The sequence below is a fragment of the Dromiciops gliroides genome, chromosome 4 (genome assembly GCF_019393635.1).
Source record: "Dromiciops gliroides isolate mDroGli1 chromosome 4, mDroGli1.pri, whole genome shotgun sequence".
Lineage (NCBI taxonomy): Eukaryota > Metazoa > Chordata > Mammalia > Microbiotheria > Microbiotheriidae > Dromiciops > Dromiciops gliroides.
In genome coordinates, this window is record NC_057864.1 from 237,156,123 (window position 1) to 237,183,843 (window position 27,721).

Here is a 27,721-nt window from a genome sequence, read left to right on the forward strand (position 1 = left end):
AGAATCAAGGCAGCAGCAGGACAGATATTTCTTCATTCCCATCAAGTTGTAGATTTCCTGACTACATCTAGGTTCTCCCTCAAATATAATTTTAGGAACTTTATCCATCTTGTGCCATGTGGACTGCAGAAGGTACTTTGCTTGGTTCAATTCTAGTTAATCCTAGGACCCTCTCTTTCAAGGTCTGTTCCTCCTTCTCAGTGTTGGATCTGTGTAACATGAAATCTGTAGAATAATTTACAGCTATCAGGATGAGACATTTTTGTAGAATTAAATGCCAAATAAAGCAAAACTGTTCTTAAAATTAAGGTCCCACCATCTTTTCTGGTTTTTTATTTGTCCCTATATCTGGCTTTCTTAATGTTATATGGACTACATGCCCATAATCTATACATGGAGGCAGAAAGAATTAGTTTCAGGAAAGAAAAAAGCAAATTCCAGTGCTGCAGACAAGAGCTGTCTGGATTCCTGGCCCAAAGAAACTGCACTGAGCTACTCTGTTCTAATTATGATTATTCCATTCCTAGGAGAGTAAAGTAGGAGCTTTATTGCACAGGATTTTCAAATTCACCAACTTAATCCAACGGCTTCAAAACATTTTAGGCTTTGGCTCTAAAAAGTGAAAACCAATTAGGAAACTAAAATAGGATCTTTTAGAATTCACATAAAACAATGATTATCACAACAAAAAACCAACACTACACTTTAGGCCTCATATGTACATTTTAGGTCTCTTGGACCCTCTTTTCCCCAGCCTCTAGTTAATTGAAGATAGTGGCTGCCACCTCTTTGGGACAGTTGGCCAGATGATGCCAAATGGAGACAAAGTTGCTAGAAGACAATGCTGCTGCTACTAGTAGAACCAACTGTCCTGAAACCAGGATCTCTTTTTGGCCATCCCATCTTCAGGAAGAAGATTACCTTAGTCCCTACCCTGATCCTTGTTTGGCTGAAGACTGATCTTTCTAAAGCTCTTAAGTGACCCTTCTAACTTGGGTTACTAAACAAAGTTATTTTAATCAAACAATGAATCAACAAATACTTAAGAATTTCTCTACAGGGGCTATGGCAGTAGGGATGGTACAAGGTAACTTAGATGCAAAGAGAGTCTGCTCTTAATCAGTTTAATTTTCTATTAGGTCACTTGACTAAAATATTGAACAATGAGTTTAGTTTTCATCCATATTCATTACATTTACATTACTTTCAAACATGTAATCTTTGATGTCTGATCACAGATGAACTACAGGTAAAAGCTTTCCCACATTCATTACATCTGTAGGGTTTTTCTCCAGTATGAGTTTTCTGATGTTGAGTAAGGTGGTTGCTCCGGCTGAAAGCTTTCTGACAATCACTACATTTATAAGGCTTCTCTCCAGTATGAGTTTTCTGATGTTCAACAAGGCGAGCGCTTAGACTGAAAGACTTTCCACACTCATTGCATTCATAGGGTTTTTCTCCAGTATGAATTCTCTGATGCTGAGAAAGACGTGTGCTCAGGCTGAAGGCTGTTCCACATTCATTACATTTGTAGGGTTTTTCTCCAGTATGAGTTTTCTGATGTTGGTTAAAGTTGGACCAACAACTGAAGGCTTTCCCACACTCATTACATTCATAGGGTTTCTCTCCAGTATGAACTCTATGATGTTGAGTAAGGGATGAACAGTAACTAAAGGCTTTTCCACATTCTTTACACTTATAAGGCTTCTCTCCAGTATGAGTTTTCTGATGTTGGTTAAGGTATGAGCAGGAACTGAAAGCTTTCCCACATTCATTACATTTATAGGGTTTCTCTCCAGTATGAGTTTTATAATGCTCAGTAAGTATTGAGTTTTGACTAAAGGCTTTTCCACATTCATTACATACATAGGGTTTCTCACCAGTATGAATTATATGATGCCGAATAAAGGTTGAGCGATAAGTGAAAGCTTTCCCACATTCATTGCATTTATAGGGTTTCTCTCCAGTGTGTGTTTTCTGATGTTCGGTAAGGTGTGTGCTCCGGCTGAAGAATTTTCCACATTCATTACACTTATAGGGTTTCTCTCCCGTATGAGTTTTCTGATGTTGAATAAGTTGGGTCCTCTGGCTGAATGCTTTCTCACATTCACCACATTCATAGGGTTTTTCTCCAGTATGAATCCTCTGGTGCTGAATAAGATGCTTCTTTTGGCTAAATGCTTTCCCACATTCATTACATTCATAAGGCTTTTCTCCACTGTGAATTCTCTGGTGTTGAATAAAGGTTGATCTGTCATTGAAAGCCTTTCCACATTCATTACATTCATAGGGTTTTTCTCCAGTATGAATTCTCCGATGTCGAATAAAGGGTGAGGGATCACTGAAAGCCTTTCCACACTCATCACATGTATATGGCTTTTCTCCAGTGTGAGTTCGCTGATGTCGAATAAGGTCTGAATAGTAACTGAAGGCTTTCCCACATTCATTACATTTACAAGATTTCTTGTCTGTATTGATTCCTTGATGTTTAACTATATCCAAATTATGTTTGAAGTTCTTTTCATGTGTATATTTATCAGGTTTCTCTCCTGTAAAAATTCTTTGCTGTGTTACCAGGTTTGAGCTCAGATTGAGGCTTTCCCCCAATTCATTATAGTCAGGGTCTTTCTCCCAAGTTAGAGTTTTCCTATGCATTATCACTTGATGCAATAGTTTGTTGGGGTTTCCCTGTAGGCTCTCTATACTATCCTCAAATTCCAAAGTTTCTTCCAACTCAGAATTCCAAGATTCATCCATTTCAATTCTTTCCATTACTATGCCCTGGAATGATGATTCTTTGTAAATCTATTTCTTTGAAGTTGAATGCTTCATCTCAGTCCATGTCTTCCAATCTGAAAGAAATTGAAAATACAAACATTCCACTTTCCTGTGTGGAAGAGAGGGAATTATTCTAGTGACAGATAATAAAATTGACAGTTCTGACTACATTGAAGATATATCTTTGACAATTCTCAAATACTGTATGGTAATCTGGGGAGGGTATGGAAGGGGAAGCTGAGGTTCAGTAAGCAGTCAAGAGAAAGGTATGAGGAGAACTTGATGTCTGTTTGAACTGGAAACCTTTACTTAGAAGGTGGAGTAAGAACATGTTCTGCAGACAGACAGTTAAAATGACTGATGAGTCCATAAGTGCAGCCAAAGGAATTCTAATAACTTTTCTGTTTGTCCTTGACTGGGCTATTCATGACTGGCAAATTCAAAGGAGGCTATGGTCTTATCCTAGGTAAATGCAATTGTAAAAGGCCCAAATTCTCTTTTCCTTCCTTTGTATAAAACATTACTTTCCTTAACCTCTCTAGTTCACTCATAATCAGAATGCATTTCTGGGAAGGGTTGTTGTTTGGCACACTATTGTGTGCATGATTTAGTCTCCAAAACCAAAACTTACATTGAAGCCAGGTAGTAGTGAGGCAGTCAGTCAGAGCCTATGCATCCCTAAATGACTTTTGCCCACTACTGTAGATCAGTTTGTAAACTATCAATAAAACCAAGTTAGATCAACTGAGAATGGAATTCTTAGCTCCTAAAATCCCAGTCTGAACTGATGGATGACTAATCCAGTGTTCATGAAGAATGGTGATAAGGGTCAGCTAGGTGGCACAGTAGATAAAGCACTGGCCCTGGATTCAGGAGGACCTGATTTCAAATTCGACCTTAGACCCTTAACACCAGCTGTGTGACCCTGGGCAAGTCATTTAACCCCAATTGCCTCACCAAAAAAACAAAACAAAACAAAAAAAACCAGTTAAGAATGGTATAAGCTATTTCAGATATAAAGAAGGCTGATAACCAGAAGATTTAGCTAATCGGAAGGAATGGAGATAAGCAGAAATGTTGGGGAGTGAGGAAAATAGTCTTATCTACTTTTGTTAGTATCTTAGGCCAGCATAGACTTCTAGCTAGCCAACCTGCTGCAATTCATACATTCTACATGCCATTCTATAAATGAGTGTTTCTAAAATGCTATTTTCTTCAAATAACATTTAAGAAGAGATTTTCCAGTACCTCTCCATTGCCTCTGAGATAAAAAGCCAATTCTTCCCAAATTATACTTATTCAGACTTATTTCCTAGTTCTTTCTGACTACCACAGACCATCCAGTTTAGGTTAACCACTCTCTTCACTGTCCCTAGATTATACCATGCTTATTCTTGATTTCAATCCTGTGTTCAAATTGTTCACTTTGCCTTCAACATATTTAAATAGGATAAAGCACTGGCCCTAGATTCAGGAGGACTTGAGTTCAAATCCAGCCTCAGACACTTGACACTTATTAGCTGTGTGACCCTGGGCAAGTCACTTAATCCTCATTGCCCCGCAAAAACAAACAAAAAAATATGTTTAAACAAATCTTATCCATCCTTTCCTTCTCAAGTTCAAATTCTACAAAAACACCTTTTCCTAACATCTGCTCCCTATTCTGAGCTGTATTCTCAGACCTCCCCCCCCACCCCACTATGGTCTGTATCATTTACTTTGGCACTAAATTGCCTTGCATGTATACTAGTATCTTGCTTTCCCACTTAGTCTCTAAATTTCTAGAAAAGTAATATGCTAACCCAGTGCTGTCATGAAATGAAACACAAAACATAAGGATCCTGAGCTAACCCTTTTACAATATAGGCAATTTCCTACTACTAACACATAGAAAAGAAAGTTGTGGTCAGGGATCATGGTTCTTCCCCTTTCCCCCCCAATTCCTTGATAATTCTAGAGTTTATGCATTCAAGACAACACAATTTGCGGTCAAAGTGTGTAAACTCTTTTATTATAGTGCAAGAGAATCTTCACATAATTACCTTAGTTAAATTATAGCTATATAGATGATTTTTACTCAATTTAGCTTGGCATGGATTCATATATACATCACAATTTCACAGTTTACAGTTTGCCTTCTATTTCCAAAGGCAGAACTATTTCTCTCAGATCTTTTAATTACTAGAAAAGCAAGGTTTTCCCTATCTGGATCCAAAGTAGGCCTCAAATACTTGGTTCTAACTGGTCTTCTTATATCCACTAAAACTTTAACTTGGTAGATTTCAGGAATATGGCCTTCAATTATCAGTTCCCCTAAATTACCCAGGCTTTAAGAATTTCAACTTTTTTGTAGAACTTTAACCTACTGTGTAGAAAAGTCCTCAATATCCTTCCTGTCTCACCAATCTCAAAAGGTAATGCTTTACCACTTCAGGGATTCCATTCTCCCATTCTGAATCTTCACATCTCCTTTATTTCACTTCTCTTCTTTGCTTCTCTCTGAACACTTAATCTCTTTCTTCAGTTATCAAAATTAGTGTTGCTTTTAATGCCTCCAAATTAGTAAGAACAATGTACATTTCTATGTTTCTATTCTATATTTCTAGGTTTACAAAAAAGCACTTTCTTTACTATAATCTTACTTACTACTAGGAGGCAAGCAGGCCAACTATTGCAATGTTTATTTTAAAAATAAAAGAAATCTGGACTCCCAGAGGTTGTGAATTGACCAATGTCACACAATGCAATTGTCTGAACTCCAGCACTTCTTCTTACCAGATCAAAGGTTTCCAATGCATTGATAATTTTTGAAGTCCTTTTTTTTTACTCTATACATGAAATGTATAATTATACTATACTATAATTATACATAATACTTGTTAAGTGAACAAAATGATGAACGGCTATGCAGGTAATACAAAAGAAAAAATGTTATGCAACAGGTGACCCTAACAAAAAGGAAAGATAATTATTTCTCCTCCATCTATATTCATTTAAAAAAAAAGTCAGGTAATTACTGAGCAATTACTAAGTGTCTAGCACTGGGGACATGAAATATTATATCTTTCTTCCAAAAGCCAAAAATCTAAGAAAAATTTTTTAAAAATAGTTATAGATAATACAAACCAATCAAGTGTGAGATTGTGTGGAACAGACTACTTGTAAATAGCAATGGAAATTTCAGGGAAGGTAGATATCAATATTATCTGGGGTAGTTGAGAAACCCTTACAAAGGCTTGAACTGGAACTTACAAGATTGGGAGGGGGGTGGAGAGGAGAGGGTAGACTAGCAAGGCCAAAAACAAGAAGATGAAAAGAAGTGTATGATAAAACACATTTCTTCCCCTGGTAGGTACTGAGGCAGTTATTTTTATTTAACATCATCCTTCTACTCTTTTCTCCTTTCTCACCTTTCCCACCTAAGGCAGTGTTCAATACCTCTACATGTTTCTTTGAACCCCTCCCCTTTAGTCTTCTCTACCAGATTGTCCTCTCAGTGATCTATTTTCTCTAATTTTCAAGCTTTCTCTAACTACTAACTCCTTTTCCACTGACTACAAACATATCCAAGTCTTCCCCAACCTTAAAAACCTTCACTAGACCCGAACAAACCCTCAAGTATCATTTCATATATCTTCTCTTTCATAGTCAAATTCTAAGGGAAATCTTTTTTTAAAAACTGTCTTCAAGTCTTGCTTTTGGTTTCCCTCCTCTCATTCACTGTTCAATCCTTTGTAGGGTTGTAGAAAGGGGACTATCTATGAGGTCTCTGAAATATAGACTGGAATAGCATTCTTAATTCTCTACCATAAAGGTTGGGCTAGCTTTTCCTAGGGCCCTACCCTTAGCAGGCTAGGCTAATTTTTCCTTAGAAGCTATTCAAATTTTCCTCTGACTTAATTAGTCCAGAGGAATAAGGCTTGAACCATTGATGTAGCTTCTTGGTGGCCTAAGTAAAAAGACAGTGCACAAGGAATCAGGAGTTTCTCCCTTGGCACTGGTGTGTCATGGCAAATGAAGAAACAGGGCTGTGCCCCTACCTGTCTGATCTCTCTTCAGTGTCTTTTGCTGGATTATCATCCATATTACTTCCCTGAGTGTATTTTAAGGCTTTGTCCTGGGCTCTTTTCTCTATGTGAGCTTTCTTGTTGCCCTCATCATCTCCCACAGGTTTAATGAGCATCTCGATGAAGACTGACTCTCAAATCTATATCTAGCTCCAGTGTCATGCTTGAGCTCCACTCCCACACCACTGCTATTGGACAAAGCTAATTGGATGTCCTATATACATCTCAACTCAACACTTCCAAAACTGAATTCATTTCTGTTCCATAAAACTCATCCCCCTATTTTATTTCCCTATTTCTGTTAAAGGCGCCACCATTCTTTCAGTTGTCACCTGGGCAAAATTCTTTACTTTTCACTCTCTCTCACCCCATATATCCAATCAGTTGCCAAATATTACTGTTCTTCCTCCAAAACACCTGCTATATCTTCCCCCTTCTTACTATTCAAAAAGCTACCATTTTAGTTCAGGGTCTCATTACCTCTCTCGAATCCAATAATCCAATCCAATCTCTGATCTCCAAACAGCTACCAAAATAATTTTCCATAATAGCAGATTTGACTATGTTATTCCCTCTAATCACCAAACTTTGTTGGCTTCCTTATTGCCTTTAGGATAAAATACATAATCCTTGCAACGTAGCCCCATCCTTTCTCTCCAACTTCATTACACATCACTTTCCTCCCTATATACTACAGTCTATTAAAACTAACCTTAGGGGCAGCTAGGTGGTGCAGTGGATAAAGCACTGGCCCTGCATTCAGGAGGACCTGAGTTCAAATATGGTCTCAGACACTTGACACTTACTAGCAAGTTACTTAACCCTCATTGCCCTGCAAATAAAACATCCAAAAAAACAAAAAAAGTAGCCTTGTTCTTCACACATACAACTATAACGATTGGAGTGACTCCACCAGCTGGAGAGTTACTGTAGGAAACCAGGCCTGAGTTCAAAACCAAGCCTGATTCAATTGGCATTTAAAAACCCTTCACGATGTAGCTTTTCAGACCAATTATATGTTCCCCTCCCTTCATACATTGTCTGGTCCAGCAATATTGACTTGCTTATTGTTACCTGCAGGTGACATTCCATGTTCTGCCTTTGCATAGGCTGTTCCTGGAATGCCTATTAGAGCCCCTACAGTGCTCAGTTTCATGTGCTACCTTCTTTAAAGAAGTTCCCCCATGGCGCAGCTAGGTGGTACAGTGGATAGAGCACTGGCTCTGCATTCAGGAGGACCTGAGTTCAAATCCTGCCTCAGACACGCTGTGTGACCCTGGGCAAGTCACTTAACCCCAATTGCCTCACAAAAAAAAAAAAAAAAAAGAAGTTCCCCCAGTTGTTAGTAATACCAGGAATGACTTTCTTTTGTCCATCTTTTATTTACTTATTTGTGAATGTGTTATATTCCATTTGTTTCCCAGAAGAAGGTAAGCTCCTTGAGGGTAGCACCTGTCTTACTTTCAGATTTGTGTTCCTGGTACCTAAAAGAGAACTTGGCACAAAACAGGCAATAAATGCTTACTGGTTTGATTTAATTGACTATAAGAATATTTCAATTAAGTTCTGGTGGTAGAATTACAGCTTGCCTGGCATAAGTAACAAATGAATAATGAGGAAGTACAGGCAATGGAAATAAGCCATATTACTGAAATGTTTGGCATTAAAAAGAAAAGGAATTGGACAGTTGCTAGAAGGTGCTAGGTAAGGATTTTTCCCTCTTATTGGAAGGAATTCATATTGGAAGGAATAAGGGAAGCCATTTGTGGAGAGATATTAATTATACCAGAAAGCAAGGAATAATCAAGTCATCAAAGTCACTGAGGAGTCAGGAAAGGAGAGAACACAGAATACAGATAGATGGGTTAACTTTAAGGAAGAAGCAGGGCACCTTATTCTTCTGAGACTGAGGGAAGTAGGTTGGAATGGTGATATATTTAAGTGACAGTAAAGATTTATGAAGCAAGCAAGCCCTCAAGAGAGTTTTCCAACCAAAGTGAGCATTTCTCCAGTTGATAGTTAGGTTGCATTTTTTTAAGCTGATTTCCACCTACTTCTCACTGACTCACCTGGAAATGTGCCTGTTGGGACATCTTTCTCCAAATGGGATATTACATCAGGTTTGGAAACTTGAAGCCCTGTTCAGAGGGAAAGAAATAGGTCATAGCTCAATCACAGAATCATAAAATTTCATAATGAGAGGGAGTTCAGCAGTCGCCTGTCCAACCCACACCTAAAAAAAGAATCACTACCACAATATATCAGACAAGGGGCAGCTAGATGGTGCAGTGGATAGAGCACTGGCCCTGGAGTCAGGAGGCCCTGAGCTCAAATCCAGCCTTGACACTTACTAGCTGTATGACCCTGGGCAAGTCACTTAACCCCAATTGCCTCACCAAAAACAAACCAAAAAAACACCCCCCCCCAATATATCAGACAATCAGTCATCCAGACTCTGCCTGAAAACTCCCAATGAAGGAGAAACCAATACCTCCTGCAGAAATCCATCTACTTTGGAATGGCTGTAATTGTTAAGTAGTGTTTCCTTCCATCAAGCTAGGTAGCACAGTGGATAGAGTTCTGAGCCTGGAGTCAAGAAGACTGGAAACTAAATTATTTGTATTTGTTAGGATGGGCTAAACACCAGCATCCCGTTACTCAAGTTCAATTTGGGGATGAAATGAGGTACCTGTGAGTTACTGAACAAGAGATTTCCTCAGTTCTAACATGGCAAAGATATGAAACAAGGGTACAGAGTCACTTAGCTTCTAAAGACCTAATTCCTTATGTCTCTATATGGAAATGAAGCTGTTCATCAGGGCAGGGTGTGTTCACTCTTATGGTCATCAGATATTCACCATGTGTGAGGGATCCCTGACTACACATGGGTAGACTTTTTATGCCCTTAGGAGACCAAGAATCTTGATCAAGGGAGGCAGAGATCAATCAAATCCCTGTGACAGTTTTTCCCCCCCTTTTAGGGAAAACATCTCTGTTGTAGGAAAATAAGGGAATCATGTTGCTACAACATACCAACCCCATGGTGTTCTTCTAGAGCAATGGTGTCAAACTCAAATAGAAACAGGGGCCAATAATCCATACATAAGGATCACTGAAGGCTGTGTATTAACTTAGCTTTAAAATGTAATGTGATGTGGTTTCTTATTTTGTTAAATATTTCTCAATCACATTTTTTTTTTGGTGGGGCAATGAGGGTTAAGTGACTTGCCCAGGGCCACACAGCTAGTGTCAAGTGTCTGAGGCCGGATTTGAACTCAGGGCCTCCTGAATCCAGGGCTGGTACTTTATGCACTGTGCCACCTAGCTGCCCTTTCTCAATTACATTTTAATCTGTTTTGGGCCAGCTTCATGTTTGAACCTCTGTTCTAGAGGAACTTTCACCAATTAAATGCCTTCAGGACTTTTCCTGAACAATCTTACTAGCAGAAGCATTACTAAGGGGAGAAAAAAGATAAAGTATATTATTATTTTTATTAGTAGTAGTATTCGGGGGCAACTTAAATGGCAACATGGATAGGCACTGGCCCTAGAGTCAGGAGGACCTGAGTTCAAATCTGGCCTCAGACACTTGACCGTGGGCAAGTTACTTAACCCCAATCACCTCCCTCCCAAATAAACAAACAAGCAGATAAACAAACATATATATGTGTGTGTATACATCCATGTGTGTGTACATCTACATCTACATTTTACAAACCACCCTCCACTGTTAGAGTCAACATAAAGAAATGGTTAAAGACATAAAAGTTATTTTTCAGTGGTATCCAATTTGTGACCCCTTTTCCTTTTGGGTTTTCTTGGCAAAGATACTGGAGCCATTTGTCATTTCTTTCTCCAACTCATTGTGTGTGTATGTGTGTGTGTTTTGGTGAGGCAATTGGGGTTAAGTGACTTGTCCAGAGTCACACAGCTAGTAAGTGGTAAGTGTCTGAAGCTGGATTTGAACTCAGGTCCTCCTGAATCCAGGGCCAGTGCTCTATCCACTGCACCACCTAGCTGCCCTTCTCCAACTCATTTTACAGATGAGGCAAACAGTTTTAAATGACCCGCCCTAGGTTACATAGCTTAAGTGTCTGAGGCTGCCCCATAAAGAAATAGAAAAAGAAATAAAATGGGGAGGACAGAACCCTACCCTTTGTGCCCCCTTCAGAGATATTAAGTCTTAGATCTCAACTGCTTAGTTCAGGTGGTGGGTGATGCCCCATCTTGGCAGTTCACAGTGGATCTCATAATACAAATGGTGATGATGAGTCAGAGCTGTACCAGGAATATCAAGGACACAGAACAGATAATAGCAGCACCACCAGCACAAGCACATGTTCTTCTCCAGATGTAAAGTGGTGATAATGAGCAAAAGCAGCACCAAGAACAGTGATGCACACAAGATAGCTCTTCTGACACAACGAACAATTCTGTATCCAACATCAGGAGGTCTGTGGTCAAGTGGCTGAGAGGTGATAAGCATCTTGTATGCAACCTGTCCAAGGAGCTAAGTTGTTTTCCTTCGCTCACTCACCAGAATTGAGTTACTGTGAGTTACTGAGCAAGAGATTTCCTCAGTTCTAACATGGCATTGAGAGTCACATCAGAGTATTATATGAAATCTTTGACCCCTTAGAAGTGTCTTTGGAGAGGCCACCCACCTTTTCCACGGGGGTAAATAAGGATTCTCCCACACCCTCATTTTGGGACTTGGAATTACAAACTAGATGGTTAGAGGATTCCTTTTCTTACATGTAAATTAACATTCAACATGTTATATAGTGGGCAGTTTTACCTCCCCCATGCTATAAGAAAGCAAAGCATCTTCCCAAAATACCAGTCATCCCCTTAATCCTCCAAACCCTTTCTGCGAATTAGTTGTCTGCCCCAGGTCAGAGGAAGGGCAGCCTGCCAAATAAAGAGGCGGGGGGGGGGGGGAACCTGGGCTATTTCTCTAGGGTGTATGGAGCCCTCGAGGAGGAGAGGGGAAGAGGGTTGTGCAGAGGGCAAAGACCCTAAGTCCAGTGTGATTGTGGAGAAGGAACAAGGAAGGATCAGAGAAAGTCAGCTGGAGATAAGTTCAAAAACAGTTTTCTTATCACATAAGCTTTTCTGGAGCCTGGATCCCAGAAACCAGTGCAGCAGAGGGCTCTTTCCTTTCCTAGGGTAGTGTTTATTTGTCACGAATGTAGCTTCTGGGAGTTTTGATGTGTAATCTAGGCAGTCAGTGCATGCTGATGCAGCTGATGAGCAGCAAGGGCGAACCACTTGACCCGAGATGGGAAAATGCCATTTTGTCATCTGGTTGACGGCTATTTGGGTCAGACAGGTGCTTCAGCTGGCACAAGGCACTCAGTTGAGGAGGAAGAGCTGCCTTGACCTTAAGAAGAATCATATGGGGGCAGCTAGGTGGCGCAGTGGATAAAGCACCGGCCCTGGAGTCAGGAGTACCTGAGTTCAATTCCGGCCTCAGACACTTAACACTTACTAGCTGTGTGACCCTGGGCAAATCACTTAACCCCAATTGCCTCACTAAAAAAAAAAAAAAAAAGAAGAATCATATGGTCCTATGTCCAGCACAACCTGTTCAACCATACCAGTGTTTATATCAGCAATGGGCCTACTTGCAAATCTCCACTGTTTTTGTAAGGGCTCAAAGTGGGCTGTTTAGCATGTTTTCTCCGATGGGTGCTGATGTGCCACACAAGCAACTATATGGAGCAGGAGGAATTGGTGAAATTTCTCCATTGATCCTGACCTCAAAGGGGAGAATCTTTGATTGTCCAGAACTATGCTCTTGAGGTCCCAGACCACTTAGCCAGACCACATGGCTACTTCCCAGGAATCAGTATTGAGGAAGGTTTTCTCTTCCCCATTCCACCTCTCCCATACCAGCCTTACAGACTGGAGTTCAGCTCGCTGTGTGAAGACCTGCCAGGCCCCCCATTCCCCAAGGATTCCCTATTACTAGATTAGTGCCTGCTAAAAACTAGCTATTTATGCCTCTCATACCAGATGAAACCATCAATAAACTAATTGGGCATGGAGAGGTAACAGAGTCTTGATCAGAGACCTCAGTCTCTGGTGTAGTTGCCACTTCTTTGTGAAGAATTTTAAGACCAGAGAGACCCAGGCAAATGTGTACTATAACAGAGGTGAGTGAGAGAGCTGAGAAACAGAGGAACTGGGATAGGACATATGTATGTGTGTCAGTGTGGTTCTCCATTAGGCTGGAGGGACAGAGCTCAGTATCCAGATGAGGTCACTTCTATCTCCCCAGAAGTCAGTGAAGGGACAGAGCATGAGGCTGGTGAAATGTACATTTTCTGACATGGAAAGAGGCTATGATGGCTATGAGGCCCAGCCCCCAAGACCACAATCAAAGGAGAAACAATCAGCAAATGAGCAATAGGGAAATCAAAGAATAAAAATCTAGACAAGAGAAAGGGAAAACAAAGAATGAGGGAAAGAAAACAGTGCAAAAAAAACAACAAATGAAACAAAAGCAGGCTGAAAAGGGGATTTTACCTGACTACTTAACTTAGAGGACAAAGAAGGGAGATAGTTGAATAACTAGGTGTTAAGGGCTAAAATTCTAGCTAGTCTGTCTAAAATATCTAATGAATGGTCACCAATAAATTATAAGCTTTAGCAAGAGTTAGGCTTTTAGGCATTTATTAAGGAGAATAAGAATTTGGTAAAGAGAGAGAAAGGCCTAGATTCCTATCTATTAAAGGGAGAGCACATTTCTAGCTCCGCTCTCCACCAGAGTCCAAAGGAAAGAGAGCGAGACCGAGCGCCAGTCTCTTCCTTCCTCCTCCCACTAGCCTGCGTCACTTCCTGACACCAAAGAAAAGACTCCTGGTCTTGCCCTCAAAGACCTTTGCTTCATGGGTGGAACTCTTCTACAGTAAGTCTCCAGCAGGTGGCGTCATTCCAATCGTTACATAGGTAAAAGGAAGAAAGAAAAAAGTGCTAATAAAAACAAGGGAGAAATAGTAAACATTCTTTATAGAATAAGATGCAATAAAAATAGTAATCAATTCAGGAAGCACAAACAAAAGACAGAGATCCAAATGGAGACTTAATAAAATGCTAGATAATGAGTGAGTCAACAAATCACAGAAACAATAATTATGTGAAAGAGAATGATAATGATGAAACAACATAAAAAAATCCTGGGATGGAACTAAAGTAGTCTAGGGAGGGAAAAATTACACCCCTAAAAGCATATATTAGTAAAAAAGAAAAAAAGATTAATTAACTCAATATGGATTTTTATAAATTAGAAAGCCAATAAATAAGCCAATCTAAAACAAGCATAAAATGGAAATAGATTTTTTTTAATTTAGAGAAGACAGAAAGGCTCTTGCTACCAGATACAACTGTTTGGTGTTGAGCCATGTGATCACCCCACCCTCCATATTTGTAGTGCCCTAACTCAATATCAATATCAATAAAGCCATTTCATTTTTTAAAAAATTATCAACTATGTCAAATGTTGAGAGATGGGGAGGTAACACTGGTATTCAACAGAATTCAGGTTCAATTTGGAGATGAAAGGAGGCAATTTTAAGTCACTGAACAGCTGACAAAAGGTTTACTTAGTTCTAACACAGCACATTTATACAAGATACACTGCCACTTAGCTTCTCTAGGCACAGCCCCGCTGTCTTCATATAGAAACATTAATTCAGCCAGGAAGAGAGCTCAGAAGTACCCTTGTTTTCAGACTTGTGGCTATTATGGGATTTTATGATTCTGTGATTAAGCCATGCCCTATTACTTTCCTTCAGAACAGGGCTTCAATATCCAAATTTGATATGATATCCCATTTGGAGCAAAGGAGAGATTCATGGATCCTGGAGAGAAATGACCCAAGAGGTACATATTCCTAGGTAGAAAACACTGTAAAAACATAGTCAACTATTAACTGGAGAAGTATTCACTTTGGTTGGAAAACTCTCTTGAACATTCCCAAGGCTTTCCTCATAAATCTTTACTGTCACTTAAACATATCACCATTCCAACATACTTCCCTCAGTCTCAGAAGAATAAGTGCCCTGCTTCTTTCTTAAAGTTAACCCATCTATCTGTATTGTCTTCTCTCCTTTCCTGACTCCTGAATGACTTGATTGAAAGATCCTGATGACTTGATTATCCCTTGCTTTCTGGGATAATTAATATCTCCCTTTCCACAAATGGCTTCCCTTATTCCTTCCAATATGAATATGTTTCTTTAATAAGGGGGAAAAATCCTTACCTGGCACCTTCTAGCAACTGTCCAATTCCTTTCCTTTTCAATGCCAAACATTTCAATAATATGGCTTATTTCCTCTGCCTCCTTCCTCTTTATTCATTTCTTACTTAGGTTCAGCAAGCTGCATTCTCCTACCAGAACTCAATTGAAAATATTCTTATAGTCAATTAGATCAATCAGTAAGCAAGTCTTGACTACTCTTTGCCTAGATAGGTACTAAGGACACAAATCTAAAAGTAAGACAGTTGCTGCCTTCAAGTGGCTTACCTTCTTCCTGGGAACAGAGAGAATACAACATATTCACAGACAGATAAATACAAGATATGTGCAAAAGAAAATCATTCCTGTCTATTACTGACAATTGGAGGAATCAGGAAAGTCTTTTTAAAAGTAGGTAGCGGGGCAGCTAGGTGGCACAGTGGATAGAGCACCAGCCCTGGAGTCAGGAGCACCTGAGTTCAAATCTGGCCTCAGACACTTAAACACTTAGTAGCTGTGTGACCCTCGGCAAGTCACTTAACCCCAATTGCCTCACTAAAAAAAAAAAAATTAAAATTAAAATAAAAAAAAATAAAAGTAGGTAGCACCCCATTGCCCCAGAAAAAAATACAAAAAAAAAAAAAAATAGGTAGCACTTCAAGCTGAGCACTGTAGGGAGACAGGAGTTCTAATAGGCAGCAATGAGAAGAGAGAGTATTTCAGGCATGGGGAGCAGCCTATGCAAAGACAGGACATGGAACAATGAGCAAGCCAATTTGGCTGGAACAAACAGCGTATGAAGGGAGGGGAAGATGTAATTGGTCTGAAAAGACAAATTGGAGCCAGATGGCAAAGGGTTTTAAAATGCTAAGCAGAGGGGGCAGCTAGGTGGCACAGTGGATAAAGCACCAGCCCTGGATTCAGGAGGACCTGAGTTCAAATCCAGCCTCAGACACTTGACACTTACTAGCTGTGTGACCCTGGGCAAGTCACTTAACCCCCATTGCCCCACCAAAAAAAAAAAAAAAAAAAAAAAACACCAAGCAGAGGTTTGTATTTTTAAATTATTTATTTATTTTGTTAAACATTTCCCAATTACTTTTTTTTGGGGGGGGGGGCAGGGCAATGAAGGTTAAGTGACTTGCCCAGGGTCACACAGCTAGTAAGTGTCAAGTGTCTGAGGCCGAATTTGAAATCAGGTCCTCCTAAATCCAGGGCTGGTGTTTTATCTACTGCGCCACCTAGCTGCCCCCAAGAGGTTTGTGTTTTAACCTAAAGGCCTAGGAACAGCATGAGGCTTCTTGAGCAGAGACATGATACTATCTGTGCTTTAGGAATATCAATTGGGCAACATTTTGGAGGGGAGGAGGAAAGGATAGGTGCAGAAAGCCTAATAAAGAGGTCATCAGGAAAGAGGTGATAAGAACCTGAACTAGGAAGCTGGTATGAATGATGAAAAGAAATGGCTACGAGAAAGCTTGGTAACTAATTAGATAGAGAGTGTTGGTTGTGGAGGGAGTGAAAAATAGAGGATTGATTCATTGATTGTTCCTCTACATAAATTACTAAATACTTATTAAGTGCTTATTATATTCCAGGAGCAATGGCAGTCACTGGGGACACAAAGACAAAAATCAAAGAGCCCCTGCTCTCAAGGAGCTTACTTCTTTTTTTTTTTGTTTGTTTTTGGTGAGGCAGTTGGGGTTAAGTGACTTGCCCAGGGTCACACAGCTAATAAGTGTTAAGTGTCGGAGGCCGGATTTGAACTCAGGTACTCCTGAATCCAGGGCCGGTGCCTTATCCACTGCGCCATCTAGCTGCCCCGAGCTTACTTCTTAAGAGAGACAACAGGGGCAGCTAGGTGGCACCGTGGATAGAGCACCAGCCCTGGAGTCAGAAGGACCTGAGTTCAAATCCCGCCTCAGACACTTAACACTTACTAGCTGTGTGACCCTAGGCAAGTCACTTAACCCCAAATGTCTCACCAAAAAAAAAAAAGAGAGAGAGAGAGACAACATGTAAATATCTAAGTATATAAGTGTGTATGTATACACACACACCACACATAATACAAGCTAGCTTAGGTAGTGAGGAAACTAGCAGGTTGAGGAATAAGGAAAAGCATAGTAGTGCTTGACCTGACCTTTACCTTGACCTGAGGAGAAGCAAGGGGGATGACCATGGATGGAGTGTCATACATGAAGAACAACAAGGCCTGTTTAGCTAGACTGTAGCATGCAGGGAAGGGATAATGTTCAGTGTAGCTGGAAAGAAAGTCTGGGATCAGGTAGCAGAGTTTGTATATTTTATCCTATAGGAAACCACCAGTTTATTGGATAGAAGAATGGTATGGTCACATCTATGATTAAGGAGATCACTTTGGTAAATGTTTGGATTGGACTGGAGAGATCAATTAGGAGACCATTACAAGAATCCAAATGAGAGGTACAGATGGACTGAAATAAAGTGGTACCTTTGGAGTAGTAAGAAGAGAGCAGATTTTATAGGTGTTTGTGGAGGAAGAGAGGGCAGCTAAGGTGATGTGGTGGATAGTACATCAGGGCCTGGAGTTAGGAAGACTTGAGTTCAAATCTGACCTAAGGCCTCTACTGGCTGTGTGACCCTGGGCAAATCACTTAACCCTGTTTGCCTCAGTTTCCTTATCTGTAAAATGATCTGGAGAAGGAAATGGCAAACTACTCCAGTATCTTTGCCAAGAAAACACCAAATGGGGTCACAATGAGTTGGACATGACTGAAAATGACTGAACAATAATGTGGAAGAAGAAATAGCTGTCTTTGGCAACTGACTGAATACATGGGGTGAGGGAGAGTGAAGAGTCAAGAATAATGCCAAGGTTATATACCTGAAAGAACCTTTCTGCCTTTGACAGAAACAGGGAAGTTCAGAAGGAGGGAGACTTTAGGGGAAAGATAATGAGTTCTATTTTTGACATGTTGAGTTCAGTATGTGTAATGTGGAGGTACGGGACCAGGGCGGGGGTGGGGGGGTGGGGGGAGAGGGGGAGAACAAACATCTATAGACTGGCTGCTATGTGCCAGGTACTCCAAAGTGACTTTTCCAAGATCACAGAGCTAAGTATCTGGGGCTAGATTTGAACTCAGATCTTTTTTATTCCAGACCCAGTACTTTCCCCATTGTGTCACTTAGCTGCCTCTTGTGCCAAGTAAGGAAAAAGGTTAGGGCTAGATAGATTGATAAGAATCATCTCTATAGAAATAATAATTGAATCCATGGGAGCTGATGAGATCGTCAAGCAAGAATGTATAGGCTAGAGCTAGGTTATGAAGGGCTTTAGAATGCTAAACAATAGTCTAGAGGGAGAAGGGAAGAGGGCCAAAGACAGAATCTGGGGTATTACTAGGGGAGTGACCAAGATGAAAATCCAGCAAAGGAGACTGAAGAGTGGCTAGACAGGTAGGAGAACCAGGAAAGAGCAGTGTGATGAAAACCTAAAGAGAAGAGCTTATCAAAGACAAGAGGGCGATCAATTATGTAGAAAAGTCCAAAAGGACAAGGACAGCTTTGGAGAGAACATTTTATGTTGCATAATGACATCAGAAGTCAGGCTGTACAGAATTCAGAAGAGTGAAAGGAATAGAGGCATCCATTGTAAATACCCTTCCCAAGGAGTTTAGCCATGAAAGGGAGGAGAGATATAAGATGGAAGCTAGCTGGGATGGATGGATCAAGTCAGGGCTTTTGGCAGATTGTAGAGACATGGGTGTGTTTCTGGGCAGCAGGGAAGCAGGCAGTAGACAGAGAGAAACTGAAGATTAAAGATTGGGGATTATCACTATTGATTAGAGAGATGCAAATTAAAACACCTCTGAGGTACCACCTGACACCTATCAGATTGGCTAAAATGACAAAAAAGGAAAATAATAAATGTTGGAGAAGCTGTGGGAAAATTGGAACACTAATGCATTGTTGGTGGAGCTGTGAACTGATCCAACCATTCTGGAGAGCAATTTGGAATTATGCCCAAAGGGCGATAAAGCTGTGCATACCCTTTGACCCAGCAATACCACTTTTGGGTCTTTTTCCCAAAGAAATCATGGAAAGGGCAAAGGGTCCCACATGTACAAAAATATTTATAGCTGCTCTTTACGTGGTGGCAAGGAATTGGAAGTTGAGGGGATGCCCATCAATTGGGGAATGGCTGGACAAGTTGTGGTATATGAATACAATGGAATATTATTGTGCTGTAAGAAATGATGAGCAGGAGGAGTTCAGAGAAACCTGGAGGGTCTTGTGTGGGCTGATGATGAGTGAGATGAACAGAACCAGAAGAACATTGAGTGTTGATCTACTGTGATGGACTATATTCTTCTCACCAATGCAATGGTACAGAAGAGTTCCAGAAAACTCATGATAGAAGAGGATCTCCAAATCCAAGAAAAAAAAAAAAAGAACTGTGGAGTATAGATGATGAATGAACCATACTATTTCTTATGTTTTTGGTGCTGTTGTTTTTTCTATTTTGAGGTTTTTCATCATTGCTCTGATTTTTCTCTTATAACATGACTAATGCAGAAATAGGATTAATGTTATTATGTATACATATATAACCTATATCAGATTACCTGCTGTCTAGGGGAGGGGGGAGGGAGGGGAGGGAGGGAGAAAAATCTGAAATTGGAAAGCTTGTATAAACAAAAGTTGAGAACTATCTTTACATGTAATGAAAAATAATCAATTAATTAATTGAAAAACAAAAGATTGGGGATTATAGAGGGGACAATCTGGAGAAGGTAGAAGGAATGGAACCACATATGCATGTAAAGGTGTTTGCTTTGGCGAGGTAAAAGGCCATTTTTTCATGTGAGATAGGTGGAAGAAATAATGGCAGAAGGCATCTGAGTGATGCATGGTGAGGAGGGAGATCTCTGTGAATAGTCTTAATTGTTTCAGTGCAATATGACAAAAGGTTCTCACCTGAGCAGGTGAGAAGAGGAAATCCATGGGAGGTTTGAGGCAGGATGAAAATCTTTGGAAAGTAAAAGTTACATATCCTCTATTGGGCTGGATTTTTTCTCTTTTTCTCCATTTGTTTGCCATTTCTAGAAACAAGTGAAAAGTTGGAAGGTTAGCGTAGAATTGTACACAGGGCATTTAATGTAAAGGCAGTTTCCTAAGGTGATTCTGTCACAATATGATGGGGACTTATGCAAAAGTCAGCATAGTTTATGAGAAAGACACTGGAAAGTAGCAGAGACCCTGAAGAGGTCACAAGCTCTCAGGGTTTGTGCTTGGAGTAGGAGATGAGGTGAAGGTGGGAGGATAACATACTTAACCTCAATTCTAAAAGAGACTTCCAGCTCAGAGGCAACCCCTGGAAGAATGTAGAGATGGTAAAAACCTCTAGCGATAAACAGGCTGAAGTATATCACTAAGGGAGCCACCGAGGTTTGTTCAGGGAGGGGTAGGAAGGAAGATGTGTGCCATGATCAGACTGTAGTAAAAACACTCTGATAGCTGAATGGAGGGTGGATTGGAGTAGGAAGAAACTTGTGGCAGGGAGATCAACCAGCATCTACATGCTACTGAAACGAAGATGGCTGTGCTGGCTTGGTCATGTGCACCGCATGCAAGATGGGTGCATTCCTAAAGACCTACTCTATGGTGAGTTAGCCTCAGGCCAAAGATATGCTGGACTCCCACAGCTTCACTACAGAGATGTATGCAAGCGAGATTTGAGGGCTCTGGGAATAGACACTGGCAGCTGGGAGGAGATGGTCAAGGACTGCGCCCAATGGAGTTCAGTATTCAGGAGCAGCTTGCGCGCAGCTGAAATGGGCCTCCAAGCTCTGGAGAAAGAAAAACGAATGAGACGCAGGAACCGACGGGCAACAGAGAGCACAGTTTTCCGATGTCCTCGTTGCAGCAGGAGCTGTGGCTCCTGTATTGGACTGCACAGCCACACTGTGGCCTGTGGCTCTTCAAGGCGCTGATCCATGATCATCCGGGACTGGCGGAAGCCTACTATATCAGACTGCCTGCTGTCTAGGGGAAGGGGGGTGGGAGGGGAGGGAGGGAGAAAAATTTGAAATTGGAAATCTTATATAAACAGATGCTGAAAAACTATCTCTACATGTAACTGGAAAATAATAAAATACTTTTATTTAAAAAAAAAAGAGTGAGGAATTGAGGATGACACGCCTGGGAGAATGAGATGCTGGTAGTGCTATAGGGAAGTCTGGAAGTGAGGAAAGTTTAAGGGGGAAAGATAATTAGTTCAGTTCAGGACAATGTAGAAAGAGAATCAAGAAAGGACAATGAAAAAATCCAGCTAGTGGTCCCTGCCCTTTATAATAATAGTAATGCATCTATCTGTGTGTCTTCTAAGAAACTCCTTTCAAAAGTATAGATCTTTTTAGGGGGTAGCTAGGTGGCACAGTGGATAAAGCACCAGCCCTGGATTCAGAAGGACCTGAGTTCAAATCTGGCCTTAGACACTTGACACTTACTAGGTGTGTGACCCTGGACAAGTCACTTAACCCTCATTGCCCTGCCCTCCCCACACCAAAAAAAAGTATAGATCCTTTTCTCTAAGTTTGACAGTGTCAAATGTCACAGAAGTCAAGAAACATATGGGTCAAGAACAAGACATTAGATCTGGCAATAAAGATAATTGGCAACTTCTGAGAGAGCAGTTTTAGTTGAATGATGATGTCAGAAACCAGACTGCAGAGGTATTAATAGAAGGATAAAAGGAGAAGAAATGTAAATTAGTCTAGACAGTTTTTCCCAGTAAGTTTAGTTGAGAAGGAAAGGTGAAATATAAGATAGTCAGCAGGAATAATTAAACTAAGGACAGGGAGTCTTAGTTGTGTTTGTAGGCAGCAAGGAAGGAATCAATAGATATGGAGAAATTGAAGATTGGGGAAGTATGGGAAGAAGAGAGACAATCCATTAGAGAATACCCTAGGGGGTGAGATGAAGGGCACACATAGAGGAGGTGAACTTTGGCAATGGAAAGAGGCCACCTCATCATTAGACTGGTCTTCATTATGGTGAAGGCAAAAATAGTGGGGGAGAGGGTATGTCAGATGGTTGGAAGGTGAGAAAAAAGGGAGAAGAGGCAGCTCCAGTTGAATGGCCTTCAATGCAGTGAGTTCTCAGTGAAGAGTATGAGGGATAAGGAATTCAAGAGAAACAATAATCTGACTGATCCACTGCCATATCTCTATCTGATTCTTTATCTAAATCAAAATGAGCAAAATATTGACCATTTGTCTTTCTAAGGGACAGTATTTATAGTGAATGAGGATAATACTATGGAATGGAAACACCCTCAACTGATATAGATCAGACACTTCTCTTTAAAGTCTTAGAAAGTTGTTTTGGGGCAATGAGAAGTTAAGTACTGTGCCCACTGTCACACAGATAGTATGTGTCAGAGAAAAGACTAAATTCAGGCCTTTCTAACTCCAAGGCTAGGTATCTATGTATTGTCAAGATGACCCTTGGTATAACACTATAAATTCTATGCCAATGTTCAATTCTGTCCTAGGGCATATGAAGTTTTGTATTTTTTTTTTTTTGTCATGGGGCAATGAGGGTTAAGTGATTTGCCCAGGGTCACACAGCTAGTAAGTGTCAGGTGTCTGAGGCCAGATTTCAACTCAGATCCTCCTGAATCCAGGGCCAGTGCTTAATCCACTCTGCCACCTAGCTGTCCCCAAGTTTTGCATTTTTTGTTCATTTGTTTGGATGGGTTTTTTGGTGAGTCTTGTTATTATTTGCATTTTGTCTTTTCTCCCCAGACTTTCTCAGCAATAGGTATATGACCTTGGATACTTGACCTCTGTTTACCCTTGCTTTGACCATCAGCTCTAAAAATGGGAATTTGAAGAGAGATAAAGGACTAGAATTTGAGTGCTGTGTAGAAAGACTCAGTAGGGAATATATAGGGAAGTTAGGGTCATGGCAATCAGTGGCAATCATTAAGGTGCAAAATGGGCAATTGATTCAAAGGTCAAGACCCTCTAAGACCCTATAAACATTTAAAATATCTCCTTACAGGCAGTTGAAGAAAGTAACTTGTATAGGTGGCCACCCTGAAGCAGGAAAAGAAGTGGAATTAATAAATCAACAAATACTGAGCATTTGCATTGTGAGAAGCTGTGAGTCATACAAGAGAAGTATTGACTTGGTCTCTCCCTGTAATGTTTATACATTAAACAATCAGATGATATAAGATACTATCTAAAACACTATCTTAGAAAGAACCTCCAACCCACGCCTGAACCCACTCTTACTTTATAACATATTGCAAAACTTTCCCTTGAAGATCTCCATACTGTGCTCTTCATCTCATCCTGAGGCAGCCCATTTTACTATTTCTGGATTGCTCTAATTGCTGGGAAGTTTCCCCTCATATCAAAACTAAATCTGTAACTTTCTGGTGCCAAGCAGATGAAATCTAATCCCTCTTTCCCATGACAGCAGTCAGATCCTACTTCTTTCACCCCAACCCATCTTCTTCAGGCTAAATATCCCATTTTTTTCAATCAGTCCGCATATCTGCAGTCCCACAGCCCATCAATCATTCCTCTATTCCCTTTCCAAAATGTGGCACCCTGAACTGAACGTAATACTCCAGATGTGGGCATACCAGAGGACGGTAGGAATCTCACCTCCCAGTTCCTAAATTTCCCTTGATATATCCTAGGATTACATTCACTTTTTTGTCTTCCAAACCATATTCATATGCATTAATCAGTGCTAAGCATAGTACCTGGCACATAGTAGGTGCTTGACAAATGTTTATTGAATTGAATTATCTACCACCAAAACCCCAGATCCTTTTCAGCCAAACTGCTACATTGCCATTCTGCACTTGTGAAGTTTTTTCTTTGTTTGTTTTTGTTTTTTTTTTTAATCTAAGTGTAAGGGGACAGTTAGGTGGAACAGTGGAAAGAGCTCCAGCCCTGGATTCAGGAGGACCTGAGTTCAAATCTGGCCTCAGACACTTGACACTTACTAGCTGTGTGACCCTGGGCCAGTCACTTAACCCCAGTTGCCTCACAAAAAAAAAAATAAATAAATGATCTTAGTGTAAGGCTTTGAATTCATCCCTATTAAATTTCAGTTATCAGTATAAAAGAGTTTGGCAAAAAGTAGCTTGATCAGCGGGGCTTGGAATAGTCAAGGAAGCTATCAAAGAGGAATTTGGTCTTGAGCTCCCCTTTAAAGGAAAGGATTTTTACAGGGAAAGAAGAAAGGTCAGAGAGGATTGATGTAGACATAATATCATCATCAAAGTAAGGACAAGAAGGAGATCAGCCTGAAGCTTCCTGTTTTCTCTTCAAAACTCCCACTTATCTACCTGCCCCATCTCCTCTAGCAAAGATCTAACCTCCCACTTACCTGAGACTCCATTACACAAAATTATTTTCCCACTAAACCAGAAGCTAAACTTGTATTAATCCTGTCTTAGTATAGACCAAACGCTTTTATAGTTCTTTAAGACTAACTTTACTGTACTGCTATAGGGGTTACTGGAGTGCCAATGCCTTCCACTTTAGAGACCAATGTGAGACTGGGGCTGGAGATGTCATCAGATGGTTCAGAACCCAAACCTTCAGGATTGGCACGGTTCCTATAAGTTTCCTTTGCATTGCAAAGAAATTAGAATCTTCTGAAATCTGAGAAATTTACATTGAGTTCTCAGGGTCATCTTCTCTAATGCCAAGCAGTAGAGAGAATGCATTAAAAGGAGTCTGACAGTCAAAGAAAGGCAAGAAATTAGATCATATCAGGTTCAAACCAAAGTTGTTTTGATCTATGTTCTTAAATATGAAAGATTTAAGGAGCAAGGAACAGGGACTCATTTAAACTGTCTTCTATGGTAGAGAGATGAATTATGATTGAATATAGGCAAAAAATACACCCACAATGATGGAATCCTAGATCCTTGAAAAGTGGAAATGTCTTGACTCTTGGGTATTTAACAAAGTAGTAAGTCTAACTGAATGCTTCACCACATTCTTCACATTAAGACTATTCTTTGGCATGAAGTTACTGATGTCTGATAAGAGTTGAACTCTGACTGCCTTGCCACATTACATTTATAGAGCTTCTCTCCAATAGGAGTTCTCTGATGTATAGTGAGTGATGAACTTCACATTCACTACATTCATGGGGCCTCTCTCCAGTATGACTTCTTTAATGTTCAATAAGGGATGAATTTCCACTAAAGGCTTTCCCACATTCACTACATTCCTAAGGATTCTCTCCAGTATGAATTCTCGGATGTTCAATAAGAAGATAGCCAACTGAAAGCTTTTTCACATTCACTGCATTCATAGGGACTCTCTAATATGTATTCTGTGGTGTTGAATAATAGTTGAGAAGTCACTAAATGATTTTCCACATTCATTACAAGTATACGGTTTCTCTTGAGGATGAGTTCTCTGATATTGGCTAAGGTTTATACTCTGGCTAAAAGTTTTCCCACATTCATTGCATTCATATGGTTTACTCTCTGATGTAGACTAAGATGTGTGCTTCTGCTAAAGGCTTTCCCACACTCACTGCATTCATAAGGCTTTTCTCCAGTATGAGTTCTCTGATGTACACTAAGGTGTATACTCTGACTGAAAGCTTTCCCACATTCAATACATTCATAGCATTTCTCTCTTGCACGGGTTCTTTGATGTGCTATCAAGTCTGAGTGGTAACTAAAAGCTTTCCTACATTTATTACTTTTAAAAGATTTCTTTCACGAGGAAAGTCTTTGATTTAAGTCAAAATTATGTCTGAATTTTTTTCCAGATGCCCAGTGTCTCTCTTCTATAGGAATTTTCTCTTATGTTTCAAGGTTTGAACTCAGACCAAAGTTTTTCCCAGATTTGTTACTTTTATGACCTCTCTCCTCAATAGGGGTTTTCTTATGGATAACCGACCCAGTATTTAAAACTCTTTTGAGTTGCAGGGCTTGTTATATGCCTAGATAACCTGTCTTCACATTTATAGGCTTCTCCACAAATAGGAAGAGAGGATACATCCTGTCTAAGTCTTTCTGTTATTGACTCTGGAGAGTAAATTTCTTCAGAAATATCATGCATTAGAATCATCTCCTTGGCTTCAATCCAAATCTCTTAGCTTGAAAAAAAAAAATTTAATTCAACAAATGTTCTTTAAATGGCTGCTACATGCAAGTTATCATGTTGGCATTGAGGATACCAGACAAAAACAAAACTGTTCCTGCTCTAAAGAATTTTACATTCTACTAGGGGGATAAAACATAAAAGTAAATAAGGTAATTTAAGGAGGGAGTGAACACTAACAAATTGGGGTGGGAGTGGGGAATCAGGGGAAAATACATGAAGAAGGTATCACTTTAAATTCAATCCTTTAAAGAAAGATAAGGATTCAGAGAGATAGGATTAAGGAAATAAGGGATTCTAGGTATGAGGAATGACTTGATCAAAGAGAGGCAGGAAATAAACTATAAAACCCATTTTGGCTGAATAATAGAATGAATAAAGGACTATACTATGGAAAAAATGTGAAATAAAACAGGAAAGACAGGTTAGAACCAGATCACACATGTTTTTAAATGTCCAGCAGAGAACTCTATATTTTATTCTACAGACAATGGTTATCCACTGAAAATTTTTGAACAGGAAAGTGACATAGTTATCTCTGAGGAAGATTATTTTGGCAACAATGTCAAGAATGGACTGGAGAAGGGAGGAATAGATACAAGGGCATCAATAAGGAGAATATTACAATAGCCAGATAAGAGATGCTGAGGGTCTGAATTAGGATGGTGTGCACATAAATGGAAAGAAAGGGAGGGATGTGAGAAATGCTGTGGGAATAGAATTCACAAGACTTAACAACTGCTTGGAGAAATGGGTGGAGAAATCACTTAGGTTAACTCAATGTTTATAAGCCTAGGTGACTAACAGAAGATAGTGGCATACTGAGGAGAATTAGAAAAGTATGGAGGACAGGTGGGTCTAGGAACCAAGTAAGTTTTATATGCCAGTGGACTATTCAAGTGAAGCTATACAGTAGGAATAAGGCTGTTCCTTCCAATGCCTTCCCTCTAATTTGAGAAGAATCCCATTTAAAAAATAAAATCCTACATACAATACAACCACCACTTCTACAAGTGAGAAAACAATCCAGACAGGTTAAGTGATTTGCCTATGGTCACACAGAAATTTAGTAACAGAGGTTGGACTAAAACAGAAGTGTCTTCTTACCTTGGACAAATGTTTTTCCAAATATGCTAAAATTATTACTTACTCACATGAACAGGTATCTCTTGTGATTCTTCTCCATGTCTCTGCAGACTCGACATTCACAAATTGATTTCTCTCTCTGATTGGGCAATCACACCACATCAGGAAGCTAGTATTTCTGGTCATGGGGAAGGAAATAAGACAACGATGTATGTTCTGAGGCAACAGAGCTTAGTTCTAATGCCTGGACCAAGTGAGAAGATTACATAAATAACCAAAGTGGACAAAAAAGAAAAGAGCCAGAAAAAGGAGGACCTCTAAAAAGAACTCAAAATTATGATCCAAGAGGCACCTAGTTGGCGCAGTGGATAAAGCCATGGCCCTGGATTCAGGAGGACCTGAGTTCAAAT

General features: G+C 40.1%; 2 protein-coding genes across 5 annotated transcripts in view; both read right to left on the reverse strand.

Moving 5' to 3' along the window:
• The window catches only part of LOC122752962 (zinc finger protein 286A-like), a 105,499-nt gene that overhangs the window by 70,412 nt on the left and 7,366 nt on the right, over positions 1-27,721 (reverse strand). The window contains exons 2-5 of one of the 2 annotated variants that reach the window (XR_006356227.1): positions 27,376-27,489; positions 20,047-20,171; positions 8,915-8,983; positions 8,241-8,340 (exon numbers count right to left, since the gene is read on the reverse strand). Coding sequence is in view for 1 of the 2 variants with exons in the window: in XM_043999991.1 (XP_043855926.1) it covers positions 8,915-8,983; positions 27,380-27,489 (179 nt within the window). In the remaining variant the exon portion in view is untranslated. Of the gene's footprint in view, positions 1-8,240; positions 8,341-8,914; positions 8,984-20,046; positions 20,172-27,375; positions 27,490-27,721 lie in introns of those variants that run through there. The other variant, XM_043999991.1, reaches the window with a different exon arrangement.
• LOC122752971 (zinc finger protein 184-like) lies at positions 320-27,418 on the reverse strand. 3 transcript variants are annotated; one of them, XM_044000005.1, is made up of 3 exons: positions 27,380-27,418; positions 8,915-8,983; positions 320-2,852 (listed from the first exon to the last, which is right to left on the reverse strand). In XM_044000005.1, the coding sequence occupies exon 3, from the start codon at positions 2,770-2,772 to the stop codon at positions 1,207-1,209; it is 1,566 nt and encodes a 521-aa protein (XP_043855940.1). In that variant the 5' UTR covers positions 2,773-2,852; positions 8,915-8,983; positions 27,380-27,418; the 3' UTR covers positions 320-1,206. The 3 variants fall into 3 exon arrangements, with proteins under 3 accessions (XP_043855940.1, XP_043855941.1, XP_043855939.1); XM_044000006.1 differs by having other exon boundaries at positions 27,376-27,412; XM_044000004.1 differs by lacking the exon at positions 27,380-27,418 and adding an exon at positions 20,047-20,118.

What these genes read in the sequence shown, in the direction of transcription:
- LOC122752971 (XM_044000005.1), bottom strand. Translation starts at nt 2,772, where the DNA reads ATGGAAAGAATTGAAATGGATGAATCTTGGAATTCTGAGTTGGAAGAA.